The sequence below is a fragment of the Euprymna scolopes genome, chromosome 13 (assembly GCF_053919585.1).
Source record: "Euprymna scolopes isolate OS-2025 chromosome 13, ASM5391958v1, whole genome shotgun sequence".
Classification (NCBI taxonomy): domain Eukaryota; kingdom Metazoa; phylum Mollusca; class Cephalopoda; order Sepiida; family Sepiolidae; genus Euprymna; species Euprymna scolopes.
In genome coordinates this window covers 64,323,319-64,336,463 of record NC_136494.1, presented here as the reverse complement: position 1 = coordinate 64,336,463, position 13,145 = coordinate 64,323,319, and the positions used below count along the sequence as shown (strand labels likewise).

General features: G+C 34.5%; 1 protein-coding gene and 1 pseudogene across 1 annotated transcript in view; both read right to left on the bottom strand.

The window, feature by feature from the left end:
- The window catches only part of LOC145292051 (dynein axonemal heavy chain 5-like), a 579,775-nt gene that overhangs the window by 323,211 nt on the left and 243,419 nt on the right, over positions 1–13,145 (bottom strand). Inside the window, exons 33-35 of the mRNA XM_080138079.1 lie at positions 7,116–7,382; positions 1,971–2,099; positions 832–969 (exon numbers count right to left, since the gene is read on the bottom strand). Of these exons, the coding sequence (XP_079994205.1) occupies positions 832–969; positions 1,971–2,099; positions 7,116–7,382 (534 nt within the window). The remainder of the gene's footprint in view (positions 1–831; positions 970–1,970; positions 2,100–7,115; positions 7,383–13,145) is intronic.
- Positions 5,995–6,132, bottom strand: LOC145292513 (U2 spliceosomal RNA; annotated as a pseudogene).

The window sequence follows — 13,145 nt, the reverse complement described above, 5'->3', positions numbered from 1 at the left end:
GTAGCCCGATCTATCTAATCTTACTCTTAACGACCAACTGACACCACAAGACAAAATGCAATTCTTTTCCCACATGCCACACGTCTCACAGATCATTGACACAAGTTCATGACATGTTTACGGAAGAGAGAACAATAAGCAAAGGTTTATGACCACCACGTTCCTCCGACTTGTCATCATGTGATTTTTATCTTTGGGGGACTTTAAAACAAAAAGTTTTTTCAAATAATCCTCACAATCTAGACCAACTAAAGGAGATCATTACCAATGCTAACGGGAGAATCACCAGACAAGATCTACAGTCAGTATTTGCAAACGTTGTTAAATGTGCCCAGAAATGCATAGATGTTAACGGGGAACACTTCCACCATCTTTTATTACACTACAGGTAATTTAAACAATAAAAGAATGTTCCTCCTCTCTGCCACATTTTTTTCCGGGATACATTTAAGTGGGCCACCCTCTATTTCGATTTTCTTCTCTATACGATGATGATGATGATGATGATGATGATGATGATGATGATGGAATGAAGCTGCTGCTGTTGCTTATCTACATCTTGCTTATTTTTAACTAATTTTCTTTTAATTTTTATAATTAATGCTTTTCCTTCTAACAATTTACAGTTTCTTCTCTTTATATTACAAGATGGTGCCATTCTTAACATTTCCCAATCCATAGCAAGATTGTTTTTTTTGCTTTGGTTTTATTAGGTGTGGTGTTGGTAACATGAGAAAAAAAATATCGAAACTGCATTATTGTTTTATAAAGCTGCATAAAATAAAGACGATTAAATAAAAATAAAGAAGAAAAAATAAGTCATAATTTTACCTGTGCAGGGAACATGTTTTCAAATTCAAGCAGTTTGAAAGTTGAATCGCCAATGGCCATAAATGCTGTTCGTATCACTCCATGCACTGACCTGCGGGAGATTCTCAGAAGGTCACCCAACCAGACCTCAACATTTCCCTGGGAAGGAAATAAAAAAAAAAACAAAAAAACAAAGAAAATAGAAAATGTTATAAAATTCATTAATGGATGGCGAATTTTTTATTCCAAGGTATATTTTTCACTCTTAGGAAAAATACTAAAATATTCTCCACGGAAAAAATTTATTCAGAAAAATTGTTTTACTTTTCTGATATTAATGGGAGGTTTAAAATCTACAAAACTATAGTTAATTTGTCCAATTTGGCACTAAATTCCATGGTCAGAATACTCAAGATCGTCATAAGCATAAAGATAGAATCTTTTGTGATTTTGAGGATGCTGAATGCATTTTGGACACTTCCTAGTTGATATCTGGTCATCTTGGACATTTTTGTGGCCTAGGAGGCCGAAAATAACCAAGACAAACACAGTGATGAAATTGATAAAAATGTCTTTTAGCAAAAGTATGTTACAGAAGTACACGTCATGAATCTAGGGCAATAACTGCCACAATTGCTGATATTTACTTCTTCTTCATCATAGGAAGATGTGACACAAGGTTGGATGATGTGGGAGAATCAAGCCTACATCCCTAAAAAAAAGAGCACTCTGGTCTATTAAAAAATGTCTCAGACAGCAATAAACTAACCTCCCTCTAAAGAGGGAAGGTAAAGCCTATGAGAGTGGACTTCCTAGGACTACCCAAAACCAATACTATCGCCTATCAGGTAAAAGGCCACCGAAATGGCTCAGTTTTAATCAGACTGATTTATTTCACAGTCCAAAGTCTCTAAGCCACTGAAGTTGTGGAGAGGCATCTGCTAGATTGCAAAGTCGATTTTGTACTTTGTTAAGGCTAGACAGTGTTCACTGAATGATACTTCTTCTGTTGTGGCGACAGTAATTTATCTGAAGATGTATGCATATTTTGTTCATATTAAAAACCCTTATGCCAATACCTAAAACAATTAAATAATGTTCTGATTAATACGCAAACAAGCTAAAAAAAAATAGAAAAAAAATAGCTCAGATATACTTACTTGAGCATTTACCGGTTCTTCCAAGCCGATATTTTCACCTTCTTGTGAATTTATTGAGAGAATTTTATCGTAGTGCTTCTCATCAAATGTCACTGATTTTGTGTTATCAAAAACACTCAAAAGATGAGCCTGCAAGATTAGTTAAAGCAACAAATAGCATTACTCATCCAATTAAATAAAAATAAATAAAAAGATATTGGTTGAATCAAATTGCTACTTACGGCATAAAGGCTCTAAATGTTTGCTAAGATAATTCTTGCTTGAATAAAGCAACAATTTTATAATATATAATCTTTTTATGGAATCACAAACAATCAAGACTTAGAGAATAATCTTGCTCATCTAAACGTTAATGAATCGCCCAGCCTGCTTATAATGTAACTTTCCGGGCTTCTATTTTATATTTTTGATTGAGCTAACTACTAAACACAATAGCGGTAAAAAAAAAAAAAAAAAAAAAAAAAAAAACGAATCATGTATCAGACTAAACGTAATCATGACCTGTTTGGGTCAAAAATACTACAACTATTTAAAATTTAAATGAGAAAATTTGAAAACTTTGAAGTGTCGGAAATAATGACAAAATCATTTTCTTGAAAAATTCATAAACGGTGACATATTCTAAGTCATATATGCTAAGCAATGAGTGATTCAAGCAGTGACAGCAAGTGCAATTTCTGCCACACAGGAGTAGAAAGTGTGAGCCACCTGATATCCAACTGTGAGGTTCTGTTAGGGGGAAAAGAAGGAGAAAAAAAGCAACCTTAGTAGAAGTTAGCATTCCCAATGATGCTTGGTTAAACAGAGCTGAAAGGGAAAAGATAACGAAATGCAGAAGTCTTATGTATGACATGAAAAGAAATTGGAATCTTAGGAAGATCTCTATCATTCCAGTAATTATAGGAGCAACTGAACTTATGAAAAAAAATTTGAAAAATTATCTGGCTAATATACCCGGTGAACCAAGAGCAAGAGAGATTCAGACAGTTGCACTTAAAGGGACGGCCAGCATCTTAAAAAGATCTCTCGGTTGGAATATCTGAATTAGTGGGTGAATGTTTGGCATTCGGTAGGATGCTCCATCCCCAGCTTGAACAAACTGACTAGAAAGTTAAGTAATACTTTTTTGTTTAAATGAAGTGTTACATGTTAAATAAGACTTCTTTATGTTACACGATGGAGGTGAGGTTTTAATTGTTCTGAATTATAAAATCAATAAGGGTGTATAAGGAGACCAACAACTTCATACATTCGTCTTTGTTGCACAGTTTTTCTTTCTTACGAAATAAATTGTATAAAACTGATATTTTATTTTGTTTATTTCACATGTCGATGACTACTAAACAATACTTAAACTCTAATCCTGCGTCAGAATATGTCTCCCAGTCTTAATCCCCATGTTGTTTTTCTCCAAACTTCTATAATACTTGTTTAACATTATATCACACCATTGTCCGTTCACTTAATCCTAGAAGCTAGCTAATTTTAATCAGAATTCTAAATCGAATTCATTTTGAAACATTTTGGTGAACCGTATTCATCATTATCTATTGTTCACCTTATTTACAAAAATATATTGTGACTTCCAATCCGTTTTTATTGTGTTTTGAAATAATCCTTTCGAGTTTTTATTAGAATTTTTTCATTATATTGTTTCGAGTTGAGACAATTTCTTCCATATTTCTAACATATGCTGCCCCTTAAATTTTTATATATTATTATTGGCTCACATCGAGCTTTCACACAGGTCACCATAGGTCTGATTGAAAACCTGTGGTGTTTCCTGGAAGCTGAGGGACAACAAGTCTCCCTAGACGTCCAGGACTCTCCAGCTCTTTCGATAGCATTTGCAAATAAATTTGCGTTATTGCAACAGCCTCTCACCATTGATTTCTTGCTGGCCGCGGCCATTGGTCTGTGCTGGAATTTGAGTGGTACTAAGCTTCCCCAAGGTTCCAGTTCTCTTCACGCTTGTCCAGTAGAGGTCTGGTCAGCGCTCTCTCCTCAGTCTTTCCCTCCTCCTTGGCCCTTCTCGGCTATTTGGTTTCACACATTTTTATTGGAGGGGGGCGGTGATGGGGAAATGGGAGGGGATGCGTGATGGGGATGTAGAACGTGTTGATATGCAGCTTCAGTGTTCTTCATTCCCTGTAAAGCTTCTTCATGTTTTGCTTCTACAGCAGTTTGTCTGGCTCATGCATGTGTTTCATGTGTATTATTCTTAGCATTCAAGGGTTTCCCTTAATATTTCAGCCGTTTTCTTTATCGTTAGTCGTTGTATCTTTGCAGTCATTCTCTGGTTCCAATTTCTCTCTTCTTCTTCTTCTTATTATTATTATTATAATGATTATTATTATTATCATTATTATTATTATTATGATTATGATTATTATTATTATTATTATTATTATGATCATCATTATTATTATTATTATGATCATCATATTACCATTATTATTATTATTATGATCATTATTATTATTATTATTATTATTATTATGATCATCATCATCATCATCATCATTATTATTATTATGATCATTATTATTATTATTATTATTATTATGATCATCATATCATTATTATTATTATTATGATCATTATTATTATTATTATTATTATTATTATCATCATTATTATTATTATTATTATGATCATCATATTATCATTATTATTATTATTATTATGATCATTATTATTATTATTATTATTATTATTATGATCATCATTATTATCATTATCATTATTATTATTATTATGATTATTATTATTATTATTATTATTATGATCATCATTATTATCATTATTATTATTATTATTATTATGATCATCATTATTATCATTATTATTATTATTATTATTATTATTATTATGATCATCATTATTATCATTATTATTATTATTATTATTATGATTATTATTATTATTATTATTATTATGATCATCATTATTATCATTATTATTATTATTATTATTATTATTATTATGATCATCATCCTAATATTCTGCTTGTTCCTTCTTTATGTAGTCTGTAAATTATGCTTTGAAAAAGGCCAAATACAATTTTGAAGGCCAAACTGCTTCAAAACAGTCAAAATTCGTGAAATTTGTTTTTAAAAAGGCCAATCAGCAACACTGGACACAAATAGAAGAGTGACCTCTCTTTGACGTAGCCTTGTTTTTGAATGTCAAAATAATATATTATATAATATTCTACTTGTTCTTTCTTTAGTTAGTCTGTACGTTACACTTTGAAGAAAAAACTAAATACAATTTACAATTTGAAAAAGTTGGCTTAAAAAATGCCAATTTGGCAACCCTGGAAAAGAATATGCGAGTGACGTCCCTTTTATATAGTCTCGTTTTCGAATATCATTATAAAATATATGATCATTGTTGTAATGGTGTGAGAAAAGAACTTGTATTGATTTCGCTCTGCTGTTGTTCTTCACTGAAGAAAGAAGTCTGAAGTTACATAAATAAAAGAACATTGAAAGAAACATGGAGAAAACATTGTCTACCAAGAGATGCTGAACTGAAGAGGTAAATTATCTCTTACAATCTGATTTAATTATTTCTCATTCTATGGAATTTTCATGAATCCTGCTAGTTGTTGTTGTTGTTGTTATTATTATTATTATTATATGAAAATAAAAAAAACTTCTAATTATGCCATGAAATTTATATATGTGTTTGTGGTGTGTGCAAATACACCTATGTCAATTAGCTAAGTACACTGAAATAAGGCCAATAGCCATTAGTCGCATGCTCTTGTGTAATGAATGAATGCGTGAATGTAGGATTGACATGAAATTCTTAAAGATAAACTAAAATGACCGAAAAATGGGCTGAAATGACTTAAATAAATAAGAAGTAAATGACTTAGAATGACTTTAATGAACTTAAGGATGAATTGGATGAGTTAAGAATGACTTGAATGCTTAAAACATAACTGGAATCCTTCAAAAACAACTTGAACGATTTGTAGAATGACTTGAATGGCTTTGAGACTGACTGGTTGTAAAGTGGGTGATCATTTTACATTAAATTAATACAGAAAAGTGATCCCCCACTTCATATCACAAAGTTACAAACATAAGTACAGGATGTAGTAAGGACAGATACTACACTTTGATCTTGGCCAAAAGGCCAAGAAAAGGGTATTTATTTGCTCCCCCACCGAGCAAATTAGACACAAGGCCAATTTTTAATGTGAGGAGTGAAGCAGAAATGGGGACTAGCTCCCCGAGGAGTAAGGGAGCTGGATAGTGACAATTGGTATGAAGGGTTGCCCCTACATTGACCAAGGTCTTATATGTGGGGTTACCTCCACATATGGTCTTTGCTTGCAGTATCTGCCAGAACAGATACTACACTTTAATCTGGGCCAAAAGGCAAAGAAGAGGGTATTTATTTACTCCCCCACCGAGCAAATAAGGTACAAGGCCGATTTTTAATGTTAGGAGTGAAGGGGAAATGGGGATCAACTCCCCGGGGAGTAGGGGAGCTGGATAGTGACAATTGGTTGAAGGATTGCCCCTATATTGACCAAGGTCTTATATGTGGGGTTGGTATTTATTTACTCCCCCACCGAGAAAATTAGGCACAAGGCCGCTTTTTAATGTGAGGAGTGAAGGGGGAAATGGGAACCAACTCCCTGAGGAGTAGGGGAGCTGGCTAGTGACAATTGGTATGAAGGGTTGCCCCTACATTGACCAAGGTCTTATATGTGCGGTTGCCCCCACATATGGTCTTTGCTTGCAGTATCTGCCGGAACAGACACTACAGTTTTATCTTGGCCAAAAGGCCAAGAAAAGCTTAAAAAGCTAAGAACAGCATATATTAACAACAAACCTTTGATCTTCACCGAAAAGGCCAAGCACAAAAGTGTTATGGACCGACCGACCGACCGACTGACCGACGGACGGACCGAGGTAGTGACTTATAGAGTCGCTTGCACGCGACTAAAAAGAGTTCGTCTTTCTTTAAATGTTTGTGTTATACCGGAAGAAATTTCAAAGAAACATGTTTATATACTCACATATTACAAGAAGAGGTATTTATTGATTCATGTTTAAGGTTGAAATCACATTAATCAAAACCACACTAAGCTTAATTAAAAGCACAAGAATGAATAAAACTCACCTGTATAGTGTGCGAGTCACTAGCCTGGCCCAAGATTTCAAGCAATGCCGGATCAGAAACGAAAAAGAACCGAGGGAAAACCAATCGTTTTTTCTCTAAATATCCAGTAAGAGATTTCTGACATATCTCCAGTTGCTCCAGCAAATGAGGCAAGAGTCTGGCCAAGATGTCGTCACCCACACAACACGACACCACGTTAGGAATTTCATGGGCTCGTTGCATAATCCGCATCCATGACTTATCAATATTGCTAAAACGCTTGGCCTCCTGAAAACACGAAAATCAATAAGACATTCATTATTTTATTTAATAATAGCCGAAATACTCATCTACACAGGTTTCCTTACTTTTTGACGAGCGTTCAAACCAGTTTACAAAAGTTCTCCGATCATTAGGAGCATCTGTTATTTATTTATTTATTTTTTTTTACATTGCCAGTGTTGTCTCCCTGTGCATGTTTTATAGATACTTCCACGAAATGTGCTCCAATGAACTTAATTCACTTGTACCTCCTCAACGAAAAGATACCCGACCCACCCAGTTAGCAACAAAATCCCACCTCTTCACTGTAGAAATCCATGTATGCTGGAAGACTACTTTCTTTTCTCGGACCACTTGCATTTGGAATTCCCTACCTGCTCTATTCTTCACCAACCGTATCAACATGCATAAATTTAGATGTAGTATGCACAAATATCTTGCTTCTTAACTCCCTATCAAGGTTCTATCTATGAATCTGGTCCCTATCACAGTAGCCCCTTACACTGCAGTGGCAATATGTGTTGTTTAGGGCAAATAAAAATATGATAACATTTTCTTTGTTGATCAATGGTATGAGGAAAGGGGCATGTTCGTGTGTATCTCTGTCAATTTATCCAGCCATGTTTTTATAGTATCTCCTATACTTATCAAGGCTAACAACCATTCAAGGATAAGGGTTAATTAGATGGATAGATTGTCAGTTAAATGATGATAAATATAAGGAGAGTATTGAAAATGATGAATTGAATTAAGGAAATGTGATTACTTGTATGGACGTTTTATGACATGTATTTGTTCGAATTGGATGCGGTAGCCAACAAAAAAGCAATCCTACAGCAACGTGTTCCAGAGATGGAAAGACATTTTGTTAATAGAAATTTCTAGTGATACTAGGCACATTGAGTAAGAAAGGAAAGTTAATTACAGTTGTGGTAGCAAGGCAAGTTCTTGCTGTGAATATCATACAAGAAGAAACCAGTTGCAATAAAATAGAACAGTTTTAATTAAAACAATCAAATTGGACGAAGGATGAGAAGATGAAAACATATTAAACACGTTAGTCTCACACTCTGAAAACTATAATTCCAATCTCTTTCAATGCATTTTCATTTTCTCTTTATTTACACCAGAAATTTATTTCACAAAACAACACCCAAGAAGAAACTGGTCACATAAATAATTCATTGCTTGCATGGAAATAAATTTCATTCTGATGATGATTTTTTTTTTTCAAAACTTCTTTAACCTCTTCGAAAAAACATATTTTGTTTGGTTGTTTTTGTTTTACGGCACATCAACCCTTTTCAGGTCATTTAATGCCGAATCTAGTGATTTTGAAGAACAATTTTTTAATAGAATATATATATATATTTTTTAAAGTTGGTTTCTATTTAACTCATAGTTGGGACCCTAACAGGTACAACCATTACGGGTCAGAGTGGACCTGGGAGCAATGGCAATTAAAGGGTGGCTCCATATTCCCCAAAGCCCGCAAGCTGGGGCCTCACGATCGGATATAGTTTAAGGTCATGTCCAGGATCTTGAAAAATATAGCATTTCTCTCTGATATTTTTTTTGATAGAATATGTAATAGAATCATTAAACTAGAAGAATAACCATCTAAATGGCAAGCAAAATTAATTTACACACATAACTGTCTTGGACTACTTTTTTTTTATCCCTTTTCGAAGATTAAAACCAGGATATAATACTATTGAACCATATGTTTAGAATTCTTTTTCTAATTTTCATCAAAATCAATTGCATCATTTTGCTTTTATCATAGAAAATGCCTAAAATATAAGGCTTGAATTTAAAGGGACTTAAAAGGAAATTTAAATTTGGTGAATCTTTCTTCATTGATATCTAATGATTATAGATAAAATTTAATGTAAATTTGAAATATTTGATTTTCAAATGGGAAGTTGTGCCCCTAAAATCCTTAAAAATATTAAAAAAAATTTTTTTGAGAATATCTATTAATTGATGGCTAATACCTATTGTTCAAATAAAAAAAAATCGAAGGTATCATAATTTTCTTGAAGCGCTTCCACTCCCTTTTATCTCCCTTTGCATAGAACTAAATGAAACTAAATATAGCCCACATTACCCACACTTACGCATATCAGTTGTGTTTCTAAATTCATAACGATCGGTGAATTTGTTTAAGAATGAAATCCTATCCATAGAAATATATTCCAACTTCATACAGACAGAAGAAGGTATGATAAGTTATGGAGAAACGAAATACAAAATTTATTTTGAACGTGGAATTTCGTAGAAATGAATTCCCTACCGTTGAGGTTTACTATAAGTGGGATTAAGAGATAGATTATGCTGATTTAATTACATCTCCGCATATTTCAGGTTATTTGATCATTTAATCCAGCTCAGTTGACAAAGATAAATTATCAGATATCCAGAATTGTAAGAAGATATAATTGAATTCTATGTCAAGATAAGCAAATCAATATTATGATACACAGCAACTATCTTTATTCGTTTGTTTATTCGTTTGTTTATTTATTTGTTTGTATGTTTGTTTGTTTGTTAAGTGCTATCGGACTTGATGCATAGCATGAAAGAAGATCGTACCTCACGATTGTCTGGTCTGTATGAAGTTCTTCTCATTGATCTTGACCATTTGTTAATTTGCAGGATTTTATGCATTTATCTCAAACACCGAGACTCAGTGGTTGCATACAAAGTTGGGGAAGGTTTGGCCCAGAACAATCCAAAAGAATGACACAGAAGCAACATCGCCTCTTTTACTCTATTGATTTGTGGTTCTGCGCCTGACACATTCTTGCTTGCCACATGCAGAGGTAGAGACATTCGAAGAATTACAGAGCCTGATGTCAAACATCTTTTGGATTTTCGTCAGAGTTCATTTAACTAAGTAGCTCTAATACTATTATATTGCCACCGACTCTACAACTGTGAGGAAGGGTTGTACTTTAGTGGAGTTATAACTATCTAGACCAGCAGTCTATTCCATGTATACACACAATTAAATGATATCAGCTGAAACAAGCATGGTTACTCAATTTCTCCTTACATGCTAAATAGTTATTTTTTTCACCAAGAACGTTCTTGGAAGACTATTAACTTTCAATTATTACTAGCCGCTAATTTTTTTTTATTGTTCTTACAAAGTGTCTATAAAAATGAATGAGTTTTACATTCTTTCTTTTCCCTGTGCAGGCCTCATAGCATATCAGTCACATGCTCTAGACCTATGCTATATGACAGTTATTTATTCTTAATATTCGGTCTTATGATTTTTCATTCACTTATGACATTTGATTATATTACATCTCTATAAAGCACTCTTGATATTTGGTTGTATGTTATCATAATTACACAATCTGAATATTTAATGCCAAAGTTGTTTTACACCACCATATCATGCCAGATCTTCTGGCGCAGATCATAATTGTCCCATCTTCCATTCAGATCATTATGTGCAAAAACTGGCTAAGGATTTCAATCTATATATATAAAAGACAAAATGGGCACGAGTGTTTGTGTATGTCCGCAAAAGGCTTTTCAGATCAGGATTCCGTTGCTTTTTCTATACTTCCAAGATAATAATATCTGATATTTGCAAACTGACACCATTTCCTACCTTTTTTTTGATCGCATTAAAAATATTCCCGCCATGCCGTCGTCTTGAGTGTTTGTTTGTCTTTTTCGTATAATAAAGCGAAACTATTTGAACGCAAACGCCAGAAAGTGGGAAGCTTGGCCTTTGGGCTGGGCTTATGCTGCACTTCACTTAAGTTAATTGGTCCGTCGGGTCAATGTAAGGGAAACCCGTCAAACTGAGACAATTACTATTTTGGGGGGGATACTGCCAAAGTGCCCTTTTTTAAGGGGAGCTGGTTTCCCCCCATTAAAAACGACATTGTGTCTAATTTGCTGTTCTGGGTAAGCAAATAAATAAAACGACAGAAAGTGGGAAGCTTAACTGGCCCCCAGCCAGGTTTAAAAGCAACATTCATTTCTGCACATGCGTGGCGACTCCTATGATTCTTAAGTTAATTACCAACTCATTGAATTCGCTATCCTCTTTAGCCTAATGGTTGGCAAGGAAATTTTTTTTATTTTAGCCACGTGAAAGCCATTGTTAACATCACTTCATCCTTGTGCCAATATCCTCCATCCGGGCAATGCTAGGTACTCCCCGCTAGTAATAAATAAAATATAAAAATGTTTATATTATCCAATCGACGCTTAGAAAAGTATATGATATTCAAAAAGAGACTTCAATGTATTCTGATCAAATAATAAGTCGTCGATCGAATTCATACATAAACAACTGTGGCAGTTTTAAAAGCCAGTCTTTTTCAATGGGTCAAACAGATGTGTCAAAACAAAGGATGCAACTACACTATCCCAGCCCGAGACTTGCCAAAGAGAATAGGCATGAATGACTATAAACTGACTTATATATAATATCGTGATTACACACACACACACACACACACACACACACACACACACACACACACATACGCGCACACACACGCACACACACACACACATACACACACACACTCTCTCTCTCTCTTTCTCTCTCTCTTCTTACACAGACGAATAAATTCCTCTCTCTTCTATAAACAAAGAAGACCAATTCAACTATCTGAACATTTGCACACAAAAGAAACTTTCACATTTGGGAAATATGTATCGCTTGTTTAGTAAGAGTGTGTATAAACGACTTCATGTATCTTATATAGTCGTCTATATAACGAGCGTATAATCGTTTACTTATGTCGTCCAACGTGCATGTGTCTAATGAATGTGCGTCCATCATCATCCAACGTAGCCGCAGCCGAGATTGAACTCACTACACGAGTGTGTTGCGAAATTCAAATCTTGTCAGTAGCTGAATACTTGATGCTCCGCTAGGTCTATCAAGGGTATCACTAGATGGGGTGCCTACCACGGCTTCAGAGAGTCCCATCTACCCTCGAGAGAAGGATAGACTACGCCAGTTTCTCAACCTGGTATTTTACTTCATGGTACATACAACGACAGCGCTCGCCTTCCCAAATAGTCACCCATCTGGTACTGGCCAGGTTCAACATTGCTTAACTTGGGTGATCTGATGCGAACTGGTGTGTCAACGTGATTGTGCCGTAATGTGTATATATTTATGTAACGTAACTTAATATTTATGTACGTAATGTGCGTAACGTGTATATATTTATGACAGCGTCTCTATTGATCGTCTAGAAGGGTTCGTTGCGTTTATCTACAGATCACAGCGGGCGTATATAATTATTTATGCATGCATGTACATAACAGTACAATAATACATGAGTGCCTTCATAACATGACGAATAACATTGTCGATGGGAACACCAGTAAAAGACACATACCTGTCAAAGTTTCTTTCGTGCGTCCTGCAATTAAAGACGCTTTTCCTCCGAAAATGGAAATGCCAAGACATGAATTATATTTTGATATAAACATTTATTTTCATGCCGGATCCCTTCACGGAGTTGGGCATGATTTGTTCTTTTCTATATTTTGTGATCTCGTCCCCTTTGATTTCCATCGGCGTCGTCCAAACCCTGGGGCTCAAGACCCCCGTCTGTTCATTAACGCATTGGATACCGCACTGGTCTTTACTCTTTCTTTACTGCCCACGTGTACTTCGATTCCAACCCTTTCTTTCTTTGGTTCTCTGATGTCAGGAATGAATCATCTTTATTGTTTATCTATATTTCTGTGTTTGTTTTGATACTATTATCCTAGACT